Below are 24,341 nucleotides of genomic sequence, written 5' to 3'. Positions count from 1 at the left end.
GTTGTTCTGAGAGCACCAGCAGCTTCTTTGCTTGCTAAGTGCATTTTGATCTTGTCAGCAGTGTTCTTGGTCTCATTATCTTGTTACAGAATTTGTTTAATCCTGATCAGACATTTTCTAGAGGGAATTGCATAAAATACTACAATTAATTTGTACTTATTGTTCATGATTCCTTCAGTAAAAAACAAACCAAACCCCAGATGTTCTTGTACTTTCCCAAACTTGCAAAGATCCTCCCCCATGCTTGAGTGATGGTTGTAGAGAAAACCCATTTATGTTGGAACGTTCAGCGACTGTTGCTCCTGCTGGTTGTTGGTGATGAAAATTATGGGGACTGCATCCACTCTATGGAAATGATTTGATTTACATGTCCAGGTTCAACTCTGCGTTTATACAATGTAAAAACTGAGCAAATTAGACAAGTGCAATTAATCGCAGCTAACCACACAGAATAATGTAATTAATCTTGATTATTTTAATCCTTTTACAGCCCTGGTAATTACCTATATGTAATAATATGCCCTACATGTAAAAATGAAAAAGAATTCTCTAAGCCTAACCATGAACCATAAGCTCAGTAGCTAAAAAGAAATGTTCTTGCCGTTTCAGTAAAAAAAATATAAAAAATAATAATAAATAACCATGAAGCTTTTGTGAAAAGATAGTATTTTTTTTTGGCCCTGAAAAGTTACATTAGCCCTGTTTTGCTTTGTTTTTCCGGCCGAAGACAGGACATTTTTTTTTGTTTTTCAAATGTATGAAAACAAGTGTACGAACAACTTGCATATGCATTTGTGTGCAAAAGTTTGCATGCCTCTGGTCAAATTACATGACTTGTGGATTTTCTAAGTGAAAATAAGTAAACACATATGTATACACATTTTAATTCACAGTTGCTGTTTATTTGCTGAATTTAACATATTGAGGGGGGGAAATGAAATGTGGCTTGTGCAAAGTTATGGTACTAAGTGCACTAAAATTTGCAGAAAAATGCCATATTTAAGTTTGTTCCCTATATAGGACATGTTGATTTTCTGAGTAAAAATAAAATTAACAAAACGTCAGTTAACTGGGCTGTTCAGTTTTTGCCATACGGCTGTAGTTGAAGTATTTAAAATAACTTTGCATGATGAATTGGAGTTGATGAACGTACCAGTTATATTTTCTTAACTTGCTCAGCTTTCAACAGATGGTCGTGTCATGATAGTACTACTGGTTGATTTTGTTGACTGTGTGTTCAGGAACTCGTCCTCCACTCATTAAGAACCTACCCAAGCCTATAGAGAGCCTGATGACGCGCTGCTGGTCCAAAGACCCTTCCCAGCGGCCCTCCATGGAGGAGATAGTCAAGATCATGACCCACTTGATGAAGGTAATAAGAATGACCAGAATAATAATACTAAAGATGTTTTATTTGTTTTTTCTAAGATTCATGATCCCTTGACATATGATAAAAAAGAACACAAGAAAATCACCCAAAGACAATAAATGAAATGACACTAAAAAAAGGAAAACCATACAACACAAACCAGACACCCTCATACTAATGGAAATAATGGTGACAACAATAAGGTTTGCAAACCGCAAAAAAAAAAAAAAACATTATTTAGTACTCACTATGGAGTTGAGACTAGATAATTGCAGCCTGACAGCCTTTCTCTTGTGCTTTCACTTACTCTTTTGTCTTTTCTAACTCACTCTTCTTCCCTTTCTATGTCTGCAGTATTTTCCTGGATCGGAGGAGCCTCTGCAGTACCCCTATCAGTATTCAGATGAAGGCCAGAGTAATTCTGCTACCAGCACAGGTACCTGCAAACATGGGGATGAGGGATGAGTGGATATATTTACAAGAGGAAAATAAATAAATACAATCTGTAGCAGGTACACTATTTGTATTGGTAGTTAAAACAGGGGGTTTTATGATGTGTACGTGGTAATAGCTTTTTTTTTTCACTAATTCATTCATACTGTGTACAGACAAATGCGCTGACCAGAAATTAAAGTTGTTATAGACACTTCCAGCCTCAACTTCACCCTCACCAACACTTTGAGTATCATACAATTGAATAAACTTGAAAAGATTGGGTTAACGTGACCACTTAACTCAGTAGGTCTGCTGTGGCATGCCTGCTAGTGCTGAAAGACTAATTGTCCTTATATTGCATTCACAAGAGCTTTGATTTAAATAAAAGCTTACAGTTTTAGCAGCGTTTCCTTAACAAGTGTAAGGTTGGGGCATTTAAATTAATAACATGGAGCTTGTGAATCAGACCAGTCATAAGCAACCAGAACAACCATAAGCTTTGAACACAACAACTTGGTATTCTGGCACACTATGTTTAAAGACTCAAGCTGGAAAAATGGATATGCTGGTCTTCTTGGCCAAAAACACACTAATTTATAGAAAATAATTACAATTTTAATCACAATTGCAGTATTAGTCACAAGTAGACATCTTCCCCAAGTCATTCACCTCTGACTGCTCTTATCATGAGAAAATCGTGAGCCCTGTATTGTGAAACTGAATCGTTAGCTGGTCTATTGCAATGCCCTTACTACACCTGTTTCTTTGTGTTTTGTTGTGTTGTGTTGGCCAGGCTCCATTGTGGACTACACCAGCACTAGCAACAAGATTGATGGCAGCATGGACCACAGCACCTCCGCTGGCAGCAACGACACCATCAAGACCATGGAGACCAGGTTTCCACAGATCAAACCAAAGGTAGGACAACTCCCAGCTTCTGTACTATCGTAAACCATTGAGACTTTCAGAATGCGTATATTTATGTTGTGGGGGCCTGTGCCTGTTTGTGTGTAGGTTGACCCATTGAGGCCTGGGCTCCCTCTGTCTAGAGGGGGCAGTGTTGAGAGCCTGTCAGGTAGAACACACTGCCTGGCCTCTTCCGACAGCAAACGAATGAGCGCAGACCTCTCTGAACTCGATCACAAGGCACCTTTCTCTACAGGTAAAGCACACACATATACACCAAGCGCAGCTGAGCCCTGGAAGATAATACAAAGCACAGGTTCTTTGAGCATTTGTCCTGCATTAGAAAGCCTCTGAGTGTCAGATTTTCAGTACAGGAAAACAAAATCATCCTGATCTTATTAAGGAGTTAAGACAGCATCTTTACATTTCCATAATTTTCCATAAATCCATCTTGAATTGTTGGTTCATTAAGCTATTTTTTATTTGACATTTTTCTGTAATTACAAATGGCAATGCTATAAACCTTAATCTAATAAATACAGCAATTAAAGGGGAATTTTGTGATTATTACAAATTTTGCATATTTAAATCAATGTGTATATGTATACAAAGTCATTTAGAGTGGTTTGCTCTGAAATACTTAATTGTAGAGATGCATATCAACTGGGATTTCTTTGCAGTGGTGGTCACAGGAACCAGAGGTATAACACAGATATAGCCATTTTATCTACTATTGAAAACAAGCAGTGAGCCTATCTGAAAGAAATCCCATGTAACATTCTGCATGTACTTTTAATCTGCCATTAACAGATTAAAAAACGTGTTTTTGGCCAGCGCTTCTCTAAACTGTGAGGCAGTGTCCATGTTTCCTGTTATGTAGACGTTAAACTCCTCAGACATCTGATTACTGTCACTGCCACTCTAAATAATTTTGACTTGGCCAGTTTCTCTAGAATTGAGCATTTCACATCAGACCACTCGGAATGACTGTTTACAGCTGAGCCATTTAGTTATGCAGAATTTTTTTTTTAAACGGTGGAATTTCCCTTTCAATTTGTTGTGAATTCATTTTCTTTGATTTACCAACATAGAAATTTCCAAATCAGTAGGTGCTTTAAAGGAGTACTCCTACATTTTTCAGTCTAATCTTTGTCTGCCACATCTGTAACATAGTCATATGCAAAAGTTTGAACATCCCCAGTCAAATTAAATGTTTTGTTGATTTGTTGAGAAAGTAAGTTAACATATCCTCTACAGGGAATAAGCTTAAATATGGCATTTCTCTGCCAATGTTAGTGAACTTTTTTTTTGTTTGTTTTTTTTGCTGAGTTTAATATACTGGGGTGAAAAAAAAACATGTACATGTGTTAATTTCAGAAAATGAACTGCATTTGTGCATTTAAAATATGCTCCATGTAGGATCTGTACTGTATTTCAACAATAAAAGTAATGTTATTTGAGCTGGAATGCACAAAATGTTGCATACGACTGTGTGGTCAATTACTGCTCGGAAAAATTGGCCTCCGCTTGGCAAATATTAGAAACCGGTTGACTCAAAACTCACTTAAAATAAGCCAATGGGCTTATGCATAAGGAAAATTATTGTCATGGTAATCAACCGCTACAGATGTGGCAGTTAAATACTGCAGTGTTTCTTTAACTGCTTTTTTTAAAAGCAGAGAACACAGTTCTAGAAAACCATAAACATCAGAGCTCTTAGATCTGCAGTCATGCCCTGATCTCTGACCTCATGCTGCAACAGAACTTGAGAAACGAGGCTTAGGCCAGTATACAGGCATGACCTGCGTGGTTTCCATGGTTTGGAAAGAGAGATGCCAAGCCTGCAGGCTCTTTCTGCCCTCAGCTCTGCTCCAGCGCTGCTCTCTAAGGCTCTCTCCCCTGGTAGCCTGCCCCTGCGCTGACCCGTGCATGCATGCGAATGTTTGTATCTATGTATGTGTTGTATGTATATATTGGGCGTTGGTGTGTCTGCGTCTCGCATGTACTATGCATCTTGCATGCATATATGTATTGTGATGTCTTGCCTGTGCACATGCAGACAAGAGCATCCTGCCCTATTTGTCTGTTTGCGGATGTGAGTACAGTCTGCATGTCTGTGTACGCAGCTCTATGTGTATGTATGTGTTTTTGCAGCACGGCCGCAGTATAAACGAGGCCATCGCAAAACGGCGTCATACGGCACCATTCTGGACATTCCCAAGATCGTCGTTACAGGTACCGGATTGGAGCGGGACGGTCAGGCCGAGCTGGGCTGAGCCTCTCCCCGCTGTCCTGGCTGGCTGCTGCTGCTGACTGTTGACTGTTCCTGACTGCCCTCTGCTCACCCAGTCAGAGCAGGGCGGACCTGTAGCTACGGCATGCGCCCCACTGTGGCTGTCAGTCCAGGACGTACCTCAGTGTAAAACCTCACACAGGCAGCAGCTTTGCACATTTAGTGATAGTTTGACAAAATCAGCTTAAACATGATGTTAGAGACTTCCATAGTTTTGCATGATGACGTTTCTCCTCATGCAATCTGCCTAAATCATCTTGCACTTGCTTCAAACCGCACTGATTGGTTAAAGGGGAAATCAAATAGTTCAGATGTTGAGAAACAGTCATTCACTTTTTTGATGTGAAGTGGTCCATGTAGAGACACTTACAGACTGATTTCTTTACAGTGGTGGTGATACGAATCAGTAGTTGAGATATGTACAGCATATCGCTGTTTTATTTACTATTCAGTATGATCTACACATGTCCTGAGTTTATTTGTAATGCTGGTAATGCCAAAAGTGTGGTAAATCCAAAAATTTTTTTATTACTATTAGGCCTTAGAACACACTGCATGTACCACAATGATTGAATATATATATATAATGATTGAATATGTATATATATATATATAATATATATATATATATATATATATATATATATATATATATATATAATATGGTTTTAACCAAAGCAGAGTTCATAAAACATTCAACAAAGTGTATAATATCTTTCTATGAGGCAGCTTTTTAGAGGCATTAAGTGCTGCAGACGTCCAGTTTCCATCACCACCACATCAGTACACTCTGAATGACTTTGCTTACATCATAAACATTCAATTATGCAGAAATTGTGAAAGATTTATGGCATTTACCTTCAAGTAATCAATAAATAGAGCTGCATGTGTATTTTCTGACACTGCATGACATGCTCAAATCTACAAAAATGGGAATAAAGTGTGTTGCATAGCTAAAACAGTAATAGAAGCCTCTGGTATACTAAAGCTTAAATTTGGACCATATTTTTGTCCATTTTATTGATTACAGTGTGCCATACAGTGTCAGAAATCACATAGGCAAGTCTATTTGAGGTCAGTTGAAGGGGACTTCCACTGATTTTTCAGTTCAATTCTTGGCAGAGAGGTACATGCAGGACCTCTTAAGGCAAATAGTACCCAATGAAAACTTGTTTTTGGATTTTCCACTGTTTTGCCATCATCAACATTACATATAAAAATTCAATACATGTAGGTTCACTGGTGGTTTTGTGTAGTAAATAAAATCACCATTTTTGTGTTGTAGGTATCGCATATGTACACCGTTTCACATCAAACCACTGAATGACAGATGTTTTAAGAAATTGTTTGAATTCCCTTTTAACTAAACTTGAGTTGTTTTATAGCAAGTTTGTGATTCTTTAGGCATGTGCTTTGCACAGTGATAACTGGTGGTTATAGGTGTAAATTTGCTATTTTGCCAAACTATCACATTAAAGCAATTAGGGATCATCCACAACTTCAGGCAGTTCTACTGAATTGTCTTGAGAGCAGCAAATAACAGATCACTGCCAAATTTGTTTATCTGTGAGTTTGACATTCACTTTAATTAAGGTTTGAGTGAAGTAATGCCGTGCTAATTCTATAAGGAGTTTTTAAATTAACTGAGAAATGAAGCAGTGCTTTTTTGATGTCTCTTAAATATCAGCCGCTCTAAAAGTGACCTTGCAGTGTTTGAGAGCTGATGTAAGTCCTGGAGTGACACCCACTGGTTCTCTCTCTTCTGTTTCTGTCTGTTTCTCCTGTGTGGCTGTAGTGGACTGTGGTGTATGAGAATTTTACTCTTAGCCTCCTGCATTTCACCTTCCAGAAACTAGTGGCTCATCTACTCTTTTAACATCACATTTCCATTACAAATTTATGGAACCGTTGCTCTGAACTCTGACATTTTGGCCATCGTCCCATCTACCGTTAAGCGATATAAGCTGGGTCTCGATCAGTTCTTAAGGGCATCTTTCCCCTCATGGCCGTCGACCAACATGGTGTAAGGGTTAAGGACGGTTCATCTCAAGACAATCAAAGGAAATCTTAATTATCAATCTGCAAGAAAAACTTACAATGATTACAAGAGTGTGTAGATCTGTGTAGATTTTTGTGCTTCTGGGCTAATATTCACAAAACGTCTCATTGTAGGAGTGCAAAAGACCAAAGAAAACTATTCTCAGATCAGCACTCTTGCTCCTCTGTTGCTTTTTGACTAAAGGCCTTGGTGTGGTAGTTTGTGGGTTTAGAGCAGTGGTCCTCACTCCCTGTCCTGGAGAACCAAAACACAGCACAGTTTAGTGTTTCAGTGGAGCCATAACACAGTTAATTCATCTAAAGAAAGTCTTTGTAACTCAGTGACTAAGTTTACATGTACAAAATTGTCAGATTTAATCTAAAAATAGTAATAATCGATTTTTATTTTGTTACTATCTTTTAATTATTTATCTGTTTTATTTCCTTCTTTCTTTTGAGAAATAGCAGGTTAATGGGATAACCTGGTTATTAAGTTGCATTCCAGTGGGGCTCTTTTACAGAAACATCCTGTCTTTAGTCCGGAGTTAAGATCTGACAAAGTCAAGATTTTTTAGGAATTATGTCTTATGTTACTGCATATTATCTGATCTCAAGTTAGAAAAGCTGTGAATTACTCTACTCAGTTTAGGACGGTAATCAATTGTTATGTCTGTTACCAAGCAACCAACAATGCACGCAAGTTTTCATTAGCCAGACACTGCAGACATACATATCCATACATTGCCACTCCCCAGTTTCAGTTTCCATTTCCCAAATGCTTTAGCTGCTGGGCGAGCTGTGCTAACACTATTCCTGCTAATAAAAAGCCACACTTCATTAACATACAGATAATGATTAGGAATGGTGGAGAACATGTCTGCAGTGTCCAAGATTTTTTAGCTGCAGAGAGAAAAAAAAACATCACTTTTACAAGTGAAACTGACCGTTTACCATATAAGCAAATATAACTCTGCTGTGCTAGTTATAGTGGACATACACTGCCTGACAATTGCCTAGGATTCTATCATTCTCTTTTCAGTAGAGCAGATTTCGGAGAGGATGTTTCTGTAACGTCCTCACCCTACGCGTCTTTAATCTGCTATTAGATGTTTGCCGTTTACGTGAACACTTCAGTAATCTGGTAGCTGCCAAACTGTTAATGATTGTATTATTAGTGTGCATGTAAACGTGCTTGTTGGGTTTGAAGTAGCAGTGAAAGGAGTAAGAGCTAAACTGTGCAGTGTCGTTTGCCCTCAGCTGAGGAAGTGAGGATCTGGGTGTTGAGTGTTTCCCAGTTCTATCCCTTCCCCGTGCAATGTAAGTATTTCCCTACTCTGACAGCTGATTGTCAAGTATTTCATGAAATGATTGAGGTGTGTTTTAGAAGATTTGACCACAGGGCAGTGAGGTACTGAGGGACTAATGCTGCATTCACATGTTTGCAGTAAACGGACAACAGCAAACATATTCCGTTGCTTTCAATGCAACAGTGGCAAAAAATTCTGCCAGTGCAAGTGGCAACATTTCGCAGATTACAGCAGTAAGTGGAACGTTCTATTAACAGTTAAAATTTCCCAACTTTTTCCTTCAACCACAGCAGAACAAACTGGATGGTGTGTGTTTTGAGAAGCCATGGATGCCAAACATCTCACTGTTGAATATCAGGCTAACACAACAAAGAATAAGAGTACAGAGCTTCATCCTGCCTTTTTCCACCTTAAATAGAGAATATATGCTGCTTTAGTTCTCCTCTGATAATTATCATTTTTCTCCAGCATCACGGTCACTATGCCACTGTTGGCCACCTACTGCTATGAGGTGCAAATTAATTTTTTTTAAACATGTAAACGCAGCATAAGAGAGAGGATTTGGCTTAGAATGCAGAGCTGTGTGATGTAATTCAGTGCCGTGCTGTAGAGCTGGGTGATTGGAAAAAATGTGTTTTATGCAATAACGGCAAATGTCATCATAAGAGAAGAAAGGAGGCACTATTAATTGCTGTGACATACAGTCAGTAAGTGGTCATCATGCAGTGAATAAGTGCGCGAGATAATTGTCTTGTCTCGCCGCAGGTGCTCGTGGTATGACTGGCTTCTGCCTGAGCTTAGCATGACAGCATTTTGTTTTTATGCCGCATATGTTCTCACTAGCTTTATTCACATGCATGTATTTTTATCCAGCAAAGCCAAATATTTAATAATATTGCCAGCATTTGCATACAAGTACGCCTGCGTTAGGTGGATAACCTTTTCTCCTGATAAAAAGAGATGCGATAAATTATGTTGTAAACGCATAGAAACAGGAACAGTTTAAAACCGTTCCTTATATGGGCATTATTATTATGAGGGCAGCCCGAACAGTACCCCTATTACTGAGGGAGCTTAGAACTGGACGTCCTGAACTTTTTACTGGCAGACTTGTAAAAGATTCGTACTGGGTCAATGTCAGCGATTTCATTGATAATCACAGAGTTAATACTGCAGCTGCACTCAAGTTATTGACAGTATTGAGTTTAAATAAAAATCATATTGGCTAGATGAAATATTAGTGTCAAATTTGGTTATCGCCCAGCTTCACCGTGCTGTGCTGTGCTGTTTGATTGCTCTGTCCGATTGAGCAGTGCTTGGCATCATAATGGCACTGATTGTGCATTCGGCGCCCTCCCTCTCAGCCTGCAGTCTGCTCTCTAATGCAGGAAGGACGGCTCCAAACCCCCGGCTGCCTGGTTTTTGTCCCTTTACACTCACAGGCACACACACATTCATTAACTCTGCAGAAGTCCTTTTGATTAATTTATTTCACATTGAAAGGTCATTGCTATTATTATCTCCATCCCTGATAAAAATGAAAGAAATGGGGACGTTGAAGGATGGCAGAGTTAAAGGAAAAAAGGCCACTCTTACCAAGGCATATTAAACTGTGCAGGTTGCTTCAGTTTCTCAGTAACATCACTTACCTGTGCATGTACACTACTCACCTCAACATCAGTCAGTTCATTATTGTTGACAGTTGTATATTCACATGAGAATCCCTTCAGTTCTAGCACTTTTTACTATAGCTAGGCTGTGGTACATGGGTAAGGAGTAGTATTTCTTTTCTGGGTTTGTTTTTTTTTATAATGGTAAATTTCGCAATTGTGGATAAGAAATACTGGGGAATGGGGCTGGCTGAGGTCATCAAGTATCCATCAGCATAGGAAATCTGAAGTTTATTAGGTTCTGTTCATCTCTTATATGTATCTTGGTAAAAAGTAGTTTACTTTCCTCACATATGGTGCCGTGTAAAAGTCCGCCTTTCATTTGTTTAATTTCCAGTCAGAATGGCCAGTTTGTATAAGTAAGTAATGTGTCAGGTTAAAGTATATGTTTAACAGAAAATAAAACAAGCTTCAGTATTCTTAATATATCTTTTTTCTCAATGTTTAGTTTGTCCACCATTTGAGTCAAGCTTCCATTCGTTTCAGGTGACTTACTTTCAGTTTTTCAAAGAAATCTGCAGGGACATTTTTGTCACATTCTAAGAAGTTCCAAAGTTCAGTTCCAGTCTTAAAAGTTCCAGTCAGTTGGTTGCAAGTTGGTTGCATTTTCTGCTTCTCGCAATCCAAATAATCCCAGACACATTCAATGATTTTGCGGTCTGGACTGTGGGGTGGCCAGTCCATTTGTAAATATTTTTCGGTGAGTTTTCTTCTCTCAGTGGAAAGTTGGAGCGAAACACGTGTGGAGTTTTTTCAGATCTGAAGCAACAGTGGAGCTTGATTTTCTCCTCTCTTCCAAAGATAAAAGCTTTAAATGCCGTTTATCTGATGGGGACAGTTGTTAGGAGTCCCATTGTCTCTGTGTATTTAAATTATTTTTTTAACTCCAGTTTTGGAAACTCCTGATTTATTTGTTTTTATTTATTTATTTAATTATTTTTTAATGTCTGAACTTGTACTTATACTTAGTGACCACTTTGACTGGAAGCTAAATAAATGAAGGGTGGACTTCTGCACAATACTATATATTGAATAGTGCAGGCAATTATGATATGAAAAAAGTACTGTCCCAGTTTCACTTGAGTACGTGGAACTGAGAAAATATAACTGCTTACATCCACCTCTGTTGGTAAGTAATAGCTATTTATTTATTTATTTATTTATTTATTTATTTAAGATACAGATGGAATTAGTTTTACTGTAGAGCACTGACTGTGAGTGCTGCGTATGGTTAAACAAGTTTTCAGTCTTTCATCCCTTGAGTTGAGGTTAGAAATTACAGAATTTACCTTTTTAGTGAATACAGTGTACTTACTGGTTATAGAGTTATCTCATAATGAGTGTTTGGACATGAGTTGTGTGTTAATATGTGCACAGTTCATGACAAGTTAGCTTGTGTTTGCAGTGTTTCCTTCTTGGGTTGTGGTTAACCTTCACCTTGTAGATTTTGCAGTCTAGTTTGTTAAAGGGGTATTGCACTGATTTTTCAAAATTTGAGATGTAAACAGAGTCATTCAGAGTGGTTTGATGTGACAGTGGTACATTGTAGAGTAACCTACCAACACTGATTTCTTTACAGTGGTGGTAATAAGAACCAAAGGTCAGGATTACACAAAAATATAGCCATTTAATTTACCATCCAAAATAAACTGCATGTGCATTAAGTGTTTATATGTAATGTTAATACTTGTAAAATAGCAATAAATCTGGAGTAAATGTTTTTATTAGGTACTGTTTTGCCCTACTAAAATGTATGTTAGGCCAAAATCTTGTTGCAAAACTGTCATAAAAGTAATGTCCCCGTCCTGTAAACATTTTGTTGAAAAACTTTCTGTGAGGTAGCTTTTAGAGGCTTTAAACAATTTAGATGTCTGCTTCCTCTGTTGTGAAGAATTCTGACTTGGTAGGTTTTTCTAGAATGGAGCATTTCACACCAGGCTGCTTTGAATGTCTTTGTTTACATCTTTGAACTGCGCAGAAATTGGAAAAAGCAAGAAAAATCAATGGATTACCCCTTTAAATAGAATTTGGGCTAAATGGAGCTTTGAGAGTCATACCACTTCATTTTCCTGTCTTGGTGGAATAAAGCCATTTTTGGGAGTATGCGTGGAACTTACAGCTCTTGTCAATCCCTCTCATGATCCCCTACACATGCACGCAGACATTATCTGCTGGCAACTGCTTTTGACTGCAGTCAACTGTGGCAGGAGCTGTGTGGTCAATGCAAGTAAAGCCTCCCATGTGGTCCTATCAGAGTGGTGATGTGTGTCTGTGCCTTTTTAGCTGTGTGTGTTTGTAGTGGTGGACTGTGGTCACGTTCGGACCACGTTTGAGCCAATGCTGTTGACGTGTCAGCGTGCTGGGAGTTGGTGTAATTCTGTGCAGCTGTCCCTGTGTCACACACGCCGCTACAACCCCCTATATGAACTCAGACAAACCTCGGCCCTCAAGACTCTTTCCATTTCTCTCTCTCCCTCTTTCTCACTTTAGCCACCTGTGAGCCTCACAGACGCAGGTCAGTTCAGGACCTCCCTGCCATTGGGACGGAGTCAGGCCAGGTAAGACCCTCACAATGCCCCCCCTCCCCGAATTTTGTACTTCAGTTTGTACTTGTTAATTTGTACTTGTTTGCTTTTTTGTAGTCATCATTATGTATTAGTTTCGAAAGTTGCTGAAGTAGAGCTGCTACCCTTGGTTATAATGTTTATATGGAGTTGCATAAATGCATAGTGAATGACGTTGTTGCATATTCTATGGTATTTACACTTGATTTACATTCCGTATCATCAGGTTCAGTTTTGCATTTGTTTCAGGGTCAAAAAATGACAAACATAGGCTTGTAAGATAATGTACAAGATGCTGTTTTGCGCTGATACAAAATGTTTTGAAGCTGGATAGCATATTTAGACTGATATAAACTACAAATTAAATGAAATCAGATATCATGAGGCCTATGTGACCACTTCCGCATCAAAAAGCTCCAGATGGCATTGACATTTAAATCGCCTGGCATGAATCACAGTAGATGCAATTTATTGGCATTTCACGCTCTCCTCCTGCAAAAAGAAGACTGTGTGAACAACGACACATTTAGATCATAATAAAATACACTGTCGTTCAAAAGTTTGGAATCATTTTATGTGTAATAATGTTTTCTTTAATACAAAGCTAAATTTGCTGTAGGTGCAAGTAATATGGTTTTCTATTGTGATTCTAATGTTCTGCATTCTTTATAGGAGGCTGTAAAAACAACAAAGAAAAATTTTAGATGCGTACATGATGCAGAGCTATAGATGATTCCAAAAGCTGTAAAACATTTAAGAATAAAGTTAGAATATGTGACTCCAAACTTGTGTCTCATATCGCTGTTGTCGGAACAAAACCTTGTATCTCCAAAATGTTAACTTTACAGGAAAACGAAAAAACATGCTTTTCTTTTATTATAAGTCAATGGAACCAGGCTTTTCTCCGTCATTTTGGGCTACTTCTTTTGGTCGTTCCATTATAAAATTTGCACGTAATGTAAAACTATATATTCTGAGGGTTAAAACATGGCAAAAGGAAAACTGCTGAGCCACATGAGGCGTGGTAGAACATGGTGAGGAGTTGCAGGTTGACTGTGGTCCGTGAGCTGGGGTGTTGCCTGGCTTTACATCAGCAGGCTAATCAAACATGCAACTCACTTTATATTCTGGTGTCATGACAATATTTGCAACCAAGCGCATACCGATGATGCACGGCTTTCAAAGCACATGGAAAATGGACTTTGAAGTGCCTTTGATTTCAGTTTGGCTAAAAGACATCAGAATCACAGAACTGTGCGTAATTGATTACGTCTCCATTTGTATTCCTCCCGTGTTATGGAATTCAAGGCGTCTGTCTCAGAGACGTCTCCCGGCTTTTGGCAGAGTTGTGACAGCTGAATGTGCTCTGGGGAGTTTAGAGAGTAAACACAGTCTGTCTGTCAGGTATGGAGATGAAGTTGAAGGTCTGAAGTGGTCTACCCAAGGAGTCACTCAGGGAGAGAGATGCTGTCTTTTTCTTAATGGAAACCAACTTTCCAATATATACATTACTTGCTTCTGTCTTCAGTCTTTGTGGGCTCCAGAAGGCTGTGGACTTTGCTTGAAGAAGCTTGAGCTTGGCAGATGAAATCATCTCATGTCTAGTCAAAATAACAAATACTTATGTTTAGATTGTAGCAAGAATATTATAAGAAAAAACTAAATAATTAGCCAATGGATAAAGATACTAACTGGCTAAAGATACTGTAAAAAGACTTAAATTAAATCTTAATGATTTCTTACACCCTCATCTTAAAATGAGAAATGTTTGATATTTAAGCTAGATTACGGTGATTAGATTAAGATAAGTTCAAGATTTCAGGATCACTTGACACACAATGAGATTGATTCTTGAATCTGACAAGTGTAGATTTGACCAATAATCGATATTCGATGACAGATTTGTTGTAAATAAACATTTGCATTTTATTAATTTTACTGCATTTGTAACCCTGTAAAAATAAATGTTAGATTTCTCTGTAATGGTTAGATATAGTCCCATTTTCTGCATTTTATAAATATTCATGTACTGGCATCAGCCCACAGTTTCCATGTTGGCGCATCCTAATTTTTTGTAGTGCAGAGCCATTGTAAAGATCTCCTACTCATTCTTGCAAATGACCTGTTATTGAATGTTTACTGTCAATTGCAGGAGAGCAGGAACAGCAGCAGGTCGTCTAGTCCCAGCGTCAGGATGATCACGTCTGATAAGACGAGCAGAGGTTACAGTTTCTCCCCTGATGACCCTACAGGTAAAAATACACACACACACATTCAAACCAACCCTACCAGTATGAATTCCTTGAGTGTGTTGATAGAAATGTATTATGAATATGGCTGCAGGATGTGATCATTAGTATGTCTTCTCTAATTCCGAGAGGAATTATTTTGACAGAAAGCCTTAGAACGTTCTTTTCCCCTCAGACTCACTCGTCAGCATGGCCTTGAATAGCCTCTTCAGCTGTACGAGTGCGAGAATTAGTGTCTTTTCAGTGTAGCAGCTCTAGCAGTACTGTAGACGGTGCAGACATTACGTAAGCCTCATCAGCGTTTTAGTCTCTCTCTCTCTCTCTCTCTCTCTCTCTCTCTCTCTCTCTCTCTCTCTCTCTCTCATTAACGATGATGAGCCTGGGTTATTTACAGACTGTCTGTGGTTATCTGGGGCCACTAGAAACAGCTCTGCACTGCATACACTTCGAAACAGAGATATGAGTGGTAACCTGCTGTAGATAGAGAAATAAGGTCTTCTGTAAAATGCAGAAAATAAAAGAAATAAATAACAGTGTGGGCTGCTGCAGCTTCAGTTCTCAGTTGTGACGCAATGTTTTCCTCAAGTTTTTTCCATTTCATTTAGGACCAGCACTGCCATCCTACTATCTCTTTGTCCTGAATGTTCTCTGTTCTTCTGTGTCTTTCCTGTAGACACTAATGGCTCTGATAACTCCATCCCCATGGCCTATCTGACACTGGATCACCAGTTACAGGTACACACTCAACAGTCTTGGCCTTATGTCCATTGCAGTGATGTGCATATATAGACATATATGTATATGTATATATGTGATACGCTTATGTAAAGGATGCGGCCTACAGACAGGAGACAGACAGTTTCAAGAAAGTTCGAGGCCTGGGCAATAGGGCGGTGTAATCATTGACGAGTGACAAGTAAACTGATGCTTCAGGGGCAACAATCACAGTGTCAGGAAAGAGAACTAGTTAAAACAGTAGTTTGTGTCAAGACATTAATCAGCCGTTAAGCTACAGTAGATAAAAGTCACCACTGCCTCTGCTAGTTTCTCTCAGTTCAACATACTGTCTGAGGGAAATATAACCCTTTATCTTTATAGTTTACTGTAGCTGAATTCCAGAGCACCTCAGCTATAATGACAGAAAAGACCTGTTTATGTGTAAAGTATGTGGACGTGGCTTTGGAAATCACTACTTTACTCATGCACGTTTAGCAGTCTGAAGTTTCTCCAGCAGGAGGTTCCATTAGCATACACAAATGCATGTTTTTGCAGCTTTTGCAGTTGCAGCTTTCAAAACAAGCTGGAGGTGGAGTTTATTTCCACAACATGTTATGTTTTGTTGTATGTTTTCCCTGAAAGATTTTCATTAAATTACTTAAAGTTGAAAAACGTGTAAGCTACAGATGGCATAGAAAACTGCACCGGACCATGTGTATATGTCAGTGTAATCCATATGTTCATAAATATTGTGGCAATTATTATTTTTCGAAATTGCTCAGACCTTGACTGTTTAAGCATTTCTTAAAGTATCCCTGCACTTTGTAGTTTAGTGTTTCCACTTATTCTTACCATTCAAATTGTTCATTGATTTATATTGAAAGACACATATGTGAGCTGGTTGAGTCATTCTAAAGCAAAGAAAGCAAGAACTGTCTAATGCAGCATCTAACATTTTTAATCTAACTTCACGCTGATCCACACCGTTCTCTGCGACTTTGCTGGTGTGCTCTCCTTCAGGCACCCTCTCTCTTATGCCAATTGCATGGAAAACAGGCTTCAAATTCAATCAAGTCAGGATTATGGCTTGTTACTGACTCAGAAAATGATGCTATTTACATTACGGAATGTTCTTATAAATACGCAGGGGCAAATAGCTGGATGCAGCATTGGTCACTGGTTTTGCTATTTCTGGCGTGTATTTTTAAAAGTGCAGACAATCTCTGATATAAATACACATTTTGCATTGCAGGCTAACGAGCTTTAAGCTCCGAAGCTGATTAATGATTGAGTGTATGCGTATGGGTAATCTTGGGTGGGTGTGTGTGATTTGCAGCCCCTTGCCCCGTGCCCGAACTCAAAGGAGTCGATGGCAGTGTTCGAACAGCACTGTAAGATGGCGCAGGAGTATCTGAAAGTGCAGACAGAGATCGCCCTGCTCATCCAGAGGAAGTGAGTCATGCCTTCTGATTACACACACATTCTTTTGCACTTGTCCTGAAGCATTGTTCGCAAGCACACACGCAGTTAACAACTCAGTGAGCAGTTGATTACAGTCTAGTTTGACCATCTTCTAAATCACTGTGCCAGTCAAAAGTTTGGAGACACTGAGTGAGGACTGTTTTCTATTTTTTTGTTGTTGTTGTTTGTTTGTTTGTTTTTTTTTTAAGAATCTGTGTAATCTATGCATTCGAACGCATGATCCTGCTGTACACACTCGACCCATGTTCTTACAGTACTGCTACAGACAGCTCTCTAACCTTATAAACAGTAACTTATTACCTAATAGTTTATCAGTCACTTTCAATAGTTATGTAACACACATTGATAAATGGTACCATTAGCATTAATAACTGTTTACTTAGTGGGTTACAAATAACCAGTACTACTACTTGTCACAGTAACTACTTAACTGGACAAAAGTATGCTGGTGGTACGCGACAGTTGACCAGACTTGACACAGTAGTGCCACACTTAAAAAATACTTTCGGGAAAAACGTACGACTTCCATTGTGTTGCACTGCAGAAATCTAATTGAAGATGACTAATTGTGCCCTATTTGTATTGACAATATACACGATATGCTAGGACAGCATATTGTGAAAAAATGTGACATAATTGATCATGATAACAATAAATATTGTCATATTACCCAACTCTAGTGCCCCTTACTGCAGTGCTCAGAATGCATCTTGTGCTTGCGTTGCATTATGAATTACATCGTGACTTTTTTTTTTTTTTAGAACATAACATGCAAATGTTGGCTCAAAGCAATTGCGTTTGCAGTTTTGCTTGAAGTGTGTTTCTGAACTAGGACAGAGTAACAGAGTCATGAAGTCATCTCCATTACAATTGAAGTGGAGACTAAGCAGGATATGCACACACACCCAAACGCCCCCCCATCAACACCAACTCCCTGAGTCTTTAAGCAGCCCAAACAGGCGGTAGTGAAGCAACTGGCAGAGTTAAGACTGAATAGCTCATTTTGTATTTATAGAGAATGACTTGAAAAAGGAATCTACTGGTGTGCGTGCGTGTGGAAGCATTTTCACACTCTGATCAAAATGCTTCCAGCACACATTACATGCAGAAGTTGTGCAAATCTAAGAAATGTTAACAAACTGATTTGTTCTTTGCCTTTCTAGAAGTCATCTGACATTTTCTTTGAATTAATTGGTTCTTCTGTTCAGTTGCCACTAGAGTAAAATTACAGCAATAGTTTGACGAAAAATTTAATTTACAAAGTTTTCCCTCTTACCCTAAATGTAGTTGATCAGCCAACATGTTTTATGTTAGATGTTTTCTTTTTTAGTTTTAAATTTGAGCTACACGGCTGATGTGTCTAATAAGTAATGAAAGCTAATACTTACTCATTAGCATTGTGCAAGATGCATGCCTGGTTTGTCACAGACTTGCATACAGTGTTGTGTTAGTATTTTAAAATAACGACTTATTTACTCAAAGTTTTATCTAGACTTATTTTGACTTACTTTTCCTGTGTACTATGTATTTGTTATTAAGACAAAATTTCAACATACTGTGAGTGATTAAATTTGAAAAAAAATGAAAAATGTCGTTATTATTTCAAGATTCTTCACCCTGCTGGGCACGCATTAGGATCTCGTTCCCATGCCTTAATAAGTCGTGGCCACGACTTATCTTGTTTCCATGCCTTGCTAAGTCAAGGCCAGGCATTATTTATATAGAATGTCACCAGCAGGACTCTGTAAGATTCTAAGTACAAATTTAGAAAAAATAAGTAATTATTTTGAGATACCAAGTCAAAATTTTGAGAAAAGTCACAATTTAGAGCAAGGAAGTTATTAAAATTTAGAAAAACAAGTAACTTATTTTGAGTTACTTTGTCAAAATTTCAGAAAATAAGTCACTGTGTATGAACAGTAAATTTTGATTTGGTGTCTCAATCAATCAAATTTGAGAACATAAGGAATTACTTGAAGATACTAAGTTTTTTCACATATTGCTTCTATATAAATAGGGGTGAAATTCAGGGTTTGAGAGAACTGCTAGTACTGTTTAAGCAGAGTAGTTAACATGACATGGTTTGAGCTGTGTTTGCCTTGTAGCTCCAGTGAACTAAAACTAAAGAAACTACCATTTGCTTAAATTAGATTTTTTTGCTGAAGTGTTGCTTTAAGACTCTTTCTCTTCCAGCCTTTTAATCATGAGCCACCTTTGTCTGTGTTCGTGCGTATAGGAACGAGCTGATAGCCGAGCTCGATCAGGACGAGAAGGACCAGCAGAACACGTCTCGCCTGGTCCAGGAGCACAAGAAGCTTCTAGAAGAGAACAAAAGCCTGTCCACCTACTACCAGCAGTGCAAGAAGCAGCTGGAGCTGATCCGTGCGCAGCAGCAGAAGAGACAGGGCACCTCGTGATGCGCCCCAGACGCCCCCTCCCAAAGCCAACCCACAGACAGACTGCCTCTCTTATACCCATTTTCTCTTTCCTTTTACCCTAATATATCCCATTTCACCTGTATGAGCCCGTATTATTTCCGAATCGCAGGTTCCCCACGCTTCTCCTCTCGACCCTCAGAGTTAACCCCCCCCCTTGCCCCATGCACGAGCATGCTGCCTCTTGCGTCTTTGCGTCCAGCACGGGGTCTGGAGCATGTGGGTCAAAGAACTACCTTTGCCCAGTGGCCACTGCTCTGCAAGATCAGTCACTGTGGCCCATTCTGGGATAAGAGAGCAGTCCGTCTGTGCTCAGTGTAGTGCCCCATTGATCCTAACGAACCAAAGTTCAGTTTTTTGTCTCGCAAGTTAAGTGGGGGCACTTAGTTTTGAGGCCAAGGTGTTGGGGTCCCTTTTGTCTTGAGTGGCACTAAGTAAGAGTGTCCAATCAAAGGTCAGGAAGGAACACATTGACGCATGTCTGTCTTCATCCCAATGGTTCCCCGGGATGTTGCTTATGTATTCGATACTCCTCTGACATCCTAGAATCCCCCGGAGGATCAGCTTAGGCTGTCGATCCTCGAGAATGTGAAAGCAAAGTGGTTTTAAGTTACATAGATTCTAAACTAATTTTATTGTTTTAGTCTCCGTATTTGCTTCATATTTGCAAACTTAGTTTTGAGTGTATTTTCATTTTTAACTTTATGCAAAAAAAAGTACTACATATCTTCTGAAGATATTACCTTCATTCTTGCTGATGGAAGGCGTTTTAATGTCCGTCGTTCGAAAAAGGGGGATGTATTTTGCGTATGCCTTGCGCGTCGACCCTGTCTATGAAGAAATAAGGGAAGATGTGCTTATGTATAAAAATGACTTCAGCCTCACAAGAAGATGCAATATGTCACTCAGCTTTTAATACATTTTATCTTTATTTTAACCCCCATCTGCCCAGCTTTAAAGGCCAGTTAGAGCAGCCGACGAAACAAGGGAAGACTTGCAGTATAGGTTACGTGATTGTAAAGCCGACCAGGCTATTAAGACTTCAGTATTCTTTGGGCGTTTGTTTATTTATCGTTCAGTAACGTCATACAGTGACTTCCACACAGGTGTCGATAGGTAGAAGCTGTAGTATCACGCAGGCTTCATCCCTGCCTGCTCTGTTTTGGGTATTCTTAGTTCACATGTTGCCTTAGAGTTTAAATTGCTTGCATTTACTTGACCTATTTTGTTGCATTATGGAAAGTGAGGCGTTTACTTGTGCTAGGATGGGCTCGTTCATTGTAATTAACAGACTAACTAACTGGTGTGCACGAGTGGCTGTTTTGTTTTTTTGTTTGTTTTTTGTTTTTTTTTCCTCCATTTTTTTGGCAAGGCTTGCATATGCAAAGGAACAGAATCAGGAAGCTGAAGCGTCCAGACGTTTATCTGGCCAAGTTAACGTTGTCGATATGCTGCAGAAATCACTGAGGCACAATTATGTCTGTCGCCCCCCCCCATGCCTATTAATTTAGTCACTTCTTAGTTACGTCCCACCTCTGATGCTGTCTGTGTTACACAATACGTTTCATGAGTTTGTAATTTAAAATGTCCCACCCTGCCTCGTTTTGCACGTTCACCTGTTGCCCCTCCGATTACTTAGTTTCACCCTCAGAGAGGTACCTGAACAGGAAAAGATCGATACGAATGCTTCGTGACCTTTAGTTTTCATTACTTGTTCCTCCTCCTTGTTTATTATTATTATTATTATAATTATTATATTGTTTTCGAGCAATATAGTGGTATGATTGTGTACCAACTGTTTTGTTTAGTTTCTTCCTGGAGTTCCATTTGTATGATGAGTTTCTGTACTATGTGCTGTACATAAGACGTCTGATTTCTTAAGCTATTGGGAGTGGGACTACACAGAAGAAGATTGCATCTTGAAATAAAACGGACAGGTGGACATTGCAACTTGGTCTCTTTGCTGTCTGTCTTTCTTGGCTTCGTATTAGAGCTGCACAACTCAAAATTACTATTTTATATTACATATTGATTATACTAGGGATGCCTGATCCTGGAGTTACAGGATGCCATCCAGCATAGTTTTGCACCAAGCCTAACCTAACATACCTGATGTGTGAAGGCTCCAGGACCAGGATTGGGCACCCCTGGATTACACTACATATCCAAACATTTGCTCATCCACCGTTTCTTCTGAAAACAAGGGTATTAACATGGAGTTTGTCTCCACTTTGCTGCAGGAGCTACTCTTCTGAAAAGGCTTTTGACTGGATGCTGGAACAGCTGTGAGGATTTGAATGCATTCAGCTGCAAGAGTGTTAGTGAGGTCAGGTACTGATGTTGGATGATTCATTCTAGATCACAGACACTTTGGGCTCTTTGCGGCTGCTCCAGAGCGCCCCCTTCTATTGGCAATGCTTTTTTGATGCCGGTTTTATCAATGGGTTTGCAAAAGTAGTTGAGTTCACTTACTTGAATGGTTGTCTGGATACCTTTAGACATGCTTACGTTTATTTTCTGATTGATTATTAGTGATGACCACCTCTAGAAAACTTCCAAAATAGATCCGTTCTACTTTATTGTGAACCTAAATAGTTCCCTGCAGTGGTTACGAAAATGGTTTAATTACTGACAAACTAGAGCTTAGACGTGACGATAGTACATTACTATACATGTCAATGTATTTGTTTTATCAATTGCTTAAGCGCTTTTGCGAAAGATAATTGGATCTAAACTGTTAAGAAAGATGGTTCTTCAAGGGTTATGATATCAAGCTTGTAACCATAGAGGAACTCTTGTTGCTGTTATATAGAACCCTCTTCAAAAAGGTTCTATATGGACCCATCTACAGCACATCCTCCATTTGTAGATTATTAGTTTCTTTACTAAAGAACCCACAAAGAACCATCTTTTTTAAGTGTGTACATTTTCAGTCAGGCCATTCTGTGTTCTGTCATTTGCTGCTGATATGCGCTTGAACTTCAGCAAAACCTCTGAAACGCGTTCCTTAGATCCAAACTGGCTGGCTCCTTCCAGTTTCCTTAATGGGTAATTACTTAAATTGGCTCTGGATGTGGAAAAACTGCATAATGCTGTGACCATGGGCAGAAAAACTGGCCATCCATGCCATTCGTGAAGCATATGCCTTATTTATGGTGTTAGGCCTGTTACACTCATGAAATTTCAGCTGATGGGTAATTGGAGTATAAATAGTTACGATTAACAATGTAATTGTCTTGTTTTTGTTAATTGTATGTAACTATTAAAGTAAAAACCTAAAGTGGCCAAATTGGCTGATTAGCTATCTTGCTTCCTAAAGCTGCGTTCAGAATAGTCTACTCCTTAACTCATTTACTACTCTGAAGAACTGACTATGGCTTTTCTGACACTACATTCAGAAACACTGCTCTATAAAAAAAAATGCGTCTATCGCATAAACAAATCAAATACATGCAATAGTCCTATGAACTGTTAAACTGTATTTCTGATTTTGATAATTCTAGCTGGTATTAAGAGTTTTCCACATCAAGCTGAAAATACACTTAAAACCAAAAATCATGTACAAGATCTATTGATAACGTATTTTTAGTGGTTGATATTCCAATGATTTTGTCATGAGCTTAGTAATTCACCAGCTACACAGTAGTTCATCGTCGCTAACTGGTTTCCTGTGATTAAACTGTTCTCTCCGTCTGTTTTGCCACACACTGTTCAAGTATTACGTCTCTAAGAGCCAAGAGGTCAGCTTGTCATTTTCTTTTTAAAGTAGCTCTCTTCTACATCTTAGAAATCTTTCAACATCTACAGTGTAGAAGATGATAAATGAGAAAATGTACTCCATAACTTATGAAGCCCCTCTTTTCTCCTGAGGAGAGTTCAAGAGAAATAATTCAGAAATTGAGGATCCAAAGTGTTTTCTTTTATCAACGGTTCAAGTGTCCTTTTGCAACTTCACCCGCCTTGTCCTATTCATTTCAATAGAGAGCTCCCGCAGAGCATGGTGGTTTGTGATGCTGTGAAGTTGTTCACTGTTTTTCAACTTTATGCAAATGAATTCAGCCGCCGCACTACGTTTAGCCAATCAGGCAGCAGTAGACAAGACTTTCTCTGAGAGTACACAACGGAAACTACTGCTCTCTCTCTCTTTCTTTCAATCAATGACAGTTAACATCATTATGAAAATATCCGGTTTTATACTTATAACTGTTGACAGTGAAGATTTGGAAAGAAGACGTTCGACTGGATGAAATTCACATGGTTTGAGCTGCAACGCAAAATTTAAATCTAGGTTATTTGCTATCTAGCTTGCTAGTGAGATTGAGCAAGTGAACGTTCTAGTTTGTATGTGTGATGGGTGCATTCTAAAATTATAAAATCATAAAAAGTGTGTATTTTAGTTTCATTGTAAGACTCTTTGCAACAGCAAACAGTGTATCAAATTGTTCAGTGCTTCCGATATGTTCGGTACAGTTCCTTAATTTCCATAACAACATGGAAACGACCACCAAAGGCGAGCTGAAATATCAGCGGAATGCGTCAAGAAAAAGTCCAAGTGCACAAGGACTGTAATGTGATCTCAAAGATATATTTCCTCTGGGAACTGCAATCATCTAAAAATGTAAGCATGCAGCACTGTGGAAGGACTTGTTAGTGGAAAGCTGTTTGTGCTTGTGATTTGTCCCAATTATGTCAGTATGTGAAAGAATTCATAATTACCTTGTAAAGATTATTCAATCCCAGATATTTTTGGTAAATGAGAGAAGTGAACAGTGAGGCGTTTGTTATTAAAGTTAAAATGAATGAGGTACAAATCTAAAATTGGAGCTAAAATTAAAGGACAAATCAGAGATATTAGAGACAGGTTAGAGAGGCAGGAT

At 38.8% G+C, this 24,341-nt stretch overlaps 1 protein-coding gene across 2 annotated transcripts in view; it reads left to right on the top strand.

The window, feature by feature from the left end:
- map3k7 (mitogen-activated protein kinase kinase kinase 7) overlaps positions 1-21,418 on the top strand; it is a 38,435-nt gene extending 17,017 nt beyond the window's left edge. Inside the window, exons 8-17 of one of the 2 annotated variants that reach the window (XM_036581367.1) lie at positions 1,242-1,372; positions 1,724-1,805; positions 2,598-2,722; positions 2,819-2,966; positions 4,865-4,945; positions 12,508-12,575; positions 14,734-14,833; positions 15,504-15,565; positions 16,884-16,999; positions 19,266-21,418. In XM_036581367.1, coding sequence (XP_036437260.1) covers positions 1,242-1,372; positions 1,724-1,805; positions 2,598-2,722; positions 2,819-2,966; positions 4,865-4,945; positions 12,508-12,575; positions 14,734-14,833; positions 15,504-15,565; positions 16,884-16,999; positions 19,266-19,446 — 1,094 coding nt within the window. In that variant the 3' untranslated portion in view covers positions 19,447-21,418. The remainder of the gene's footprint in view (positions 1-1,241; positions 1,373-1,723; positions 1,806-2,597; positions 2,723-2,818; positions 2,967-4,864; positions 4,946-12,507; positions 12,576-14,733; positions 14,834-15,503; positions 15,566-16,883; positions 17,000-19,265) is intronic. The other variant, XM_036581368.1, reaches the window with a different exon arrangement.
- Positions 21,419-24,341: the final 2,923 nt, after the last annotated feature.

This window comes from Colossoma macropomum, unplaced genomic scaffold (assembly GCF_904425465.1).
Source record: "Colossoma macropomum unplaced genomic scaffold, Colossoma_macropomum, whole genome shotgun sequence".
Taxonomy (NCBI): Eukaryota; Metazoa; Chordata; class Actinopteri; order Characiformes; family Serrasalmidae; genus Colossoma; species Colossoma macropomum.
The sequence above is the reverse complement of the archived record's forward strand: the minus strand, read 5'-3'. Positions and strand labels throughout refer to the sequence as shown.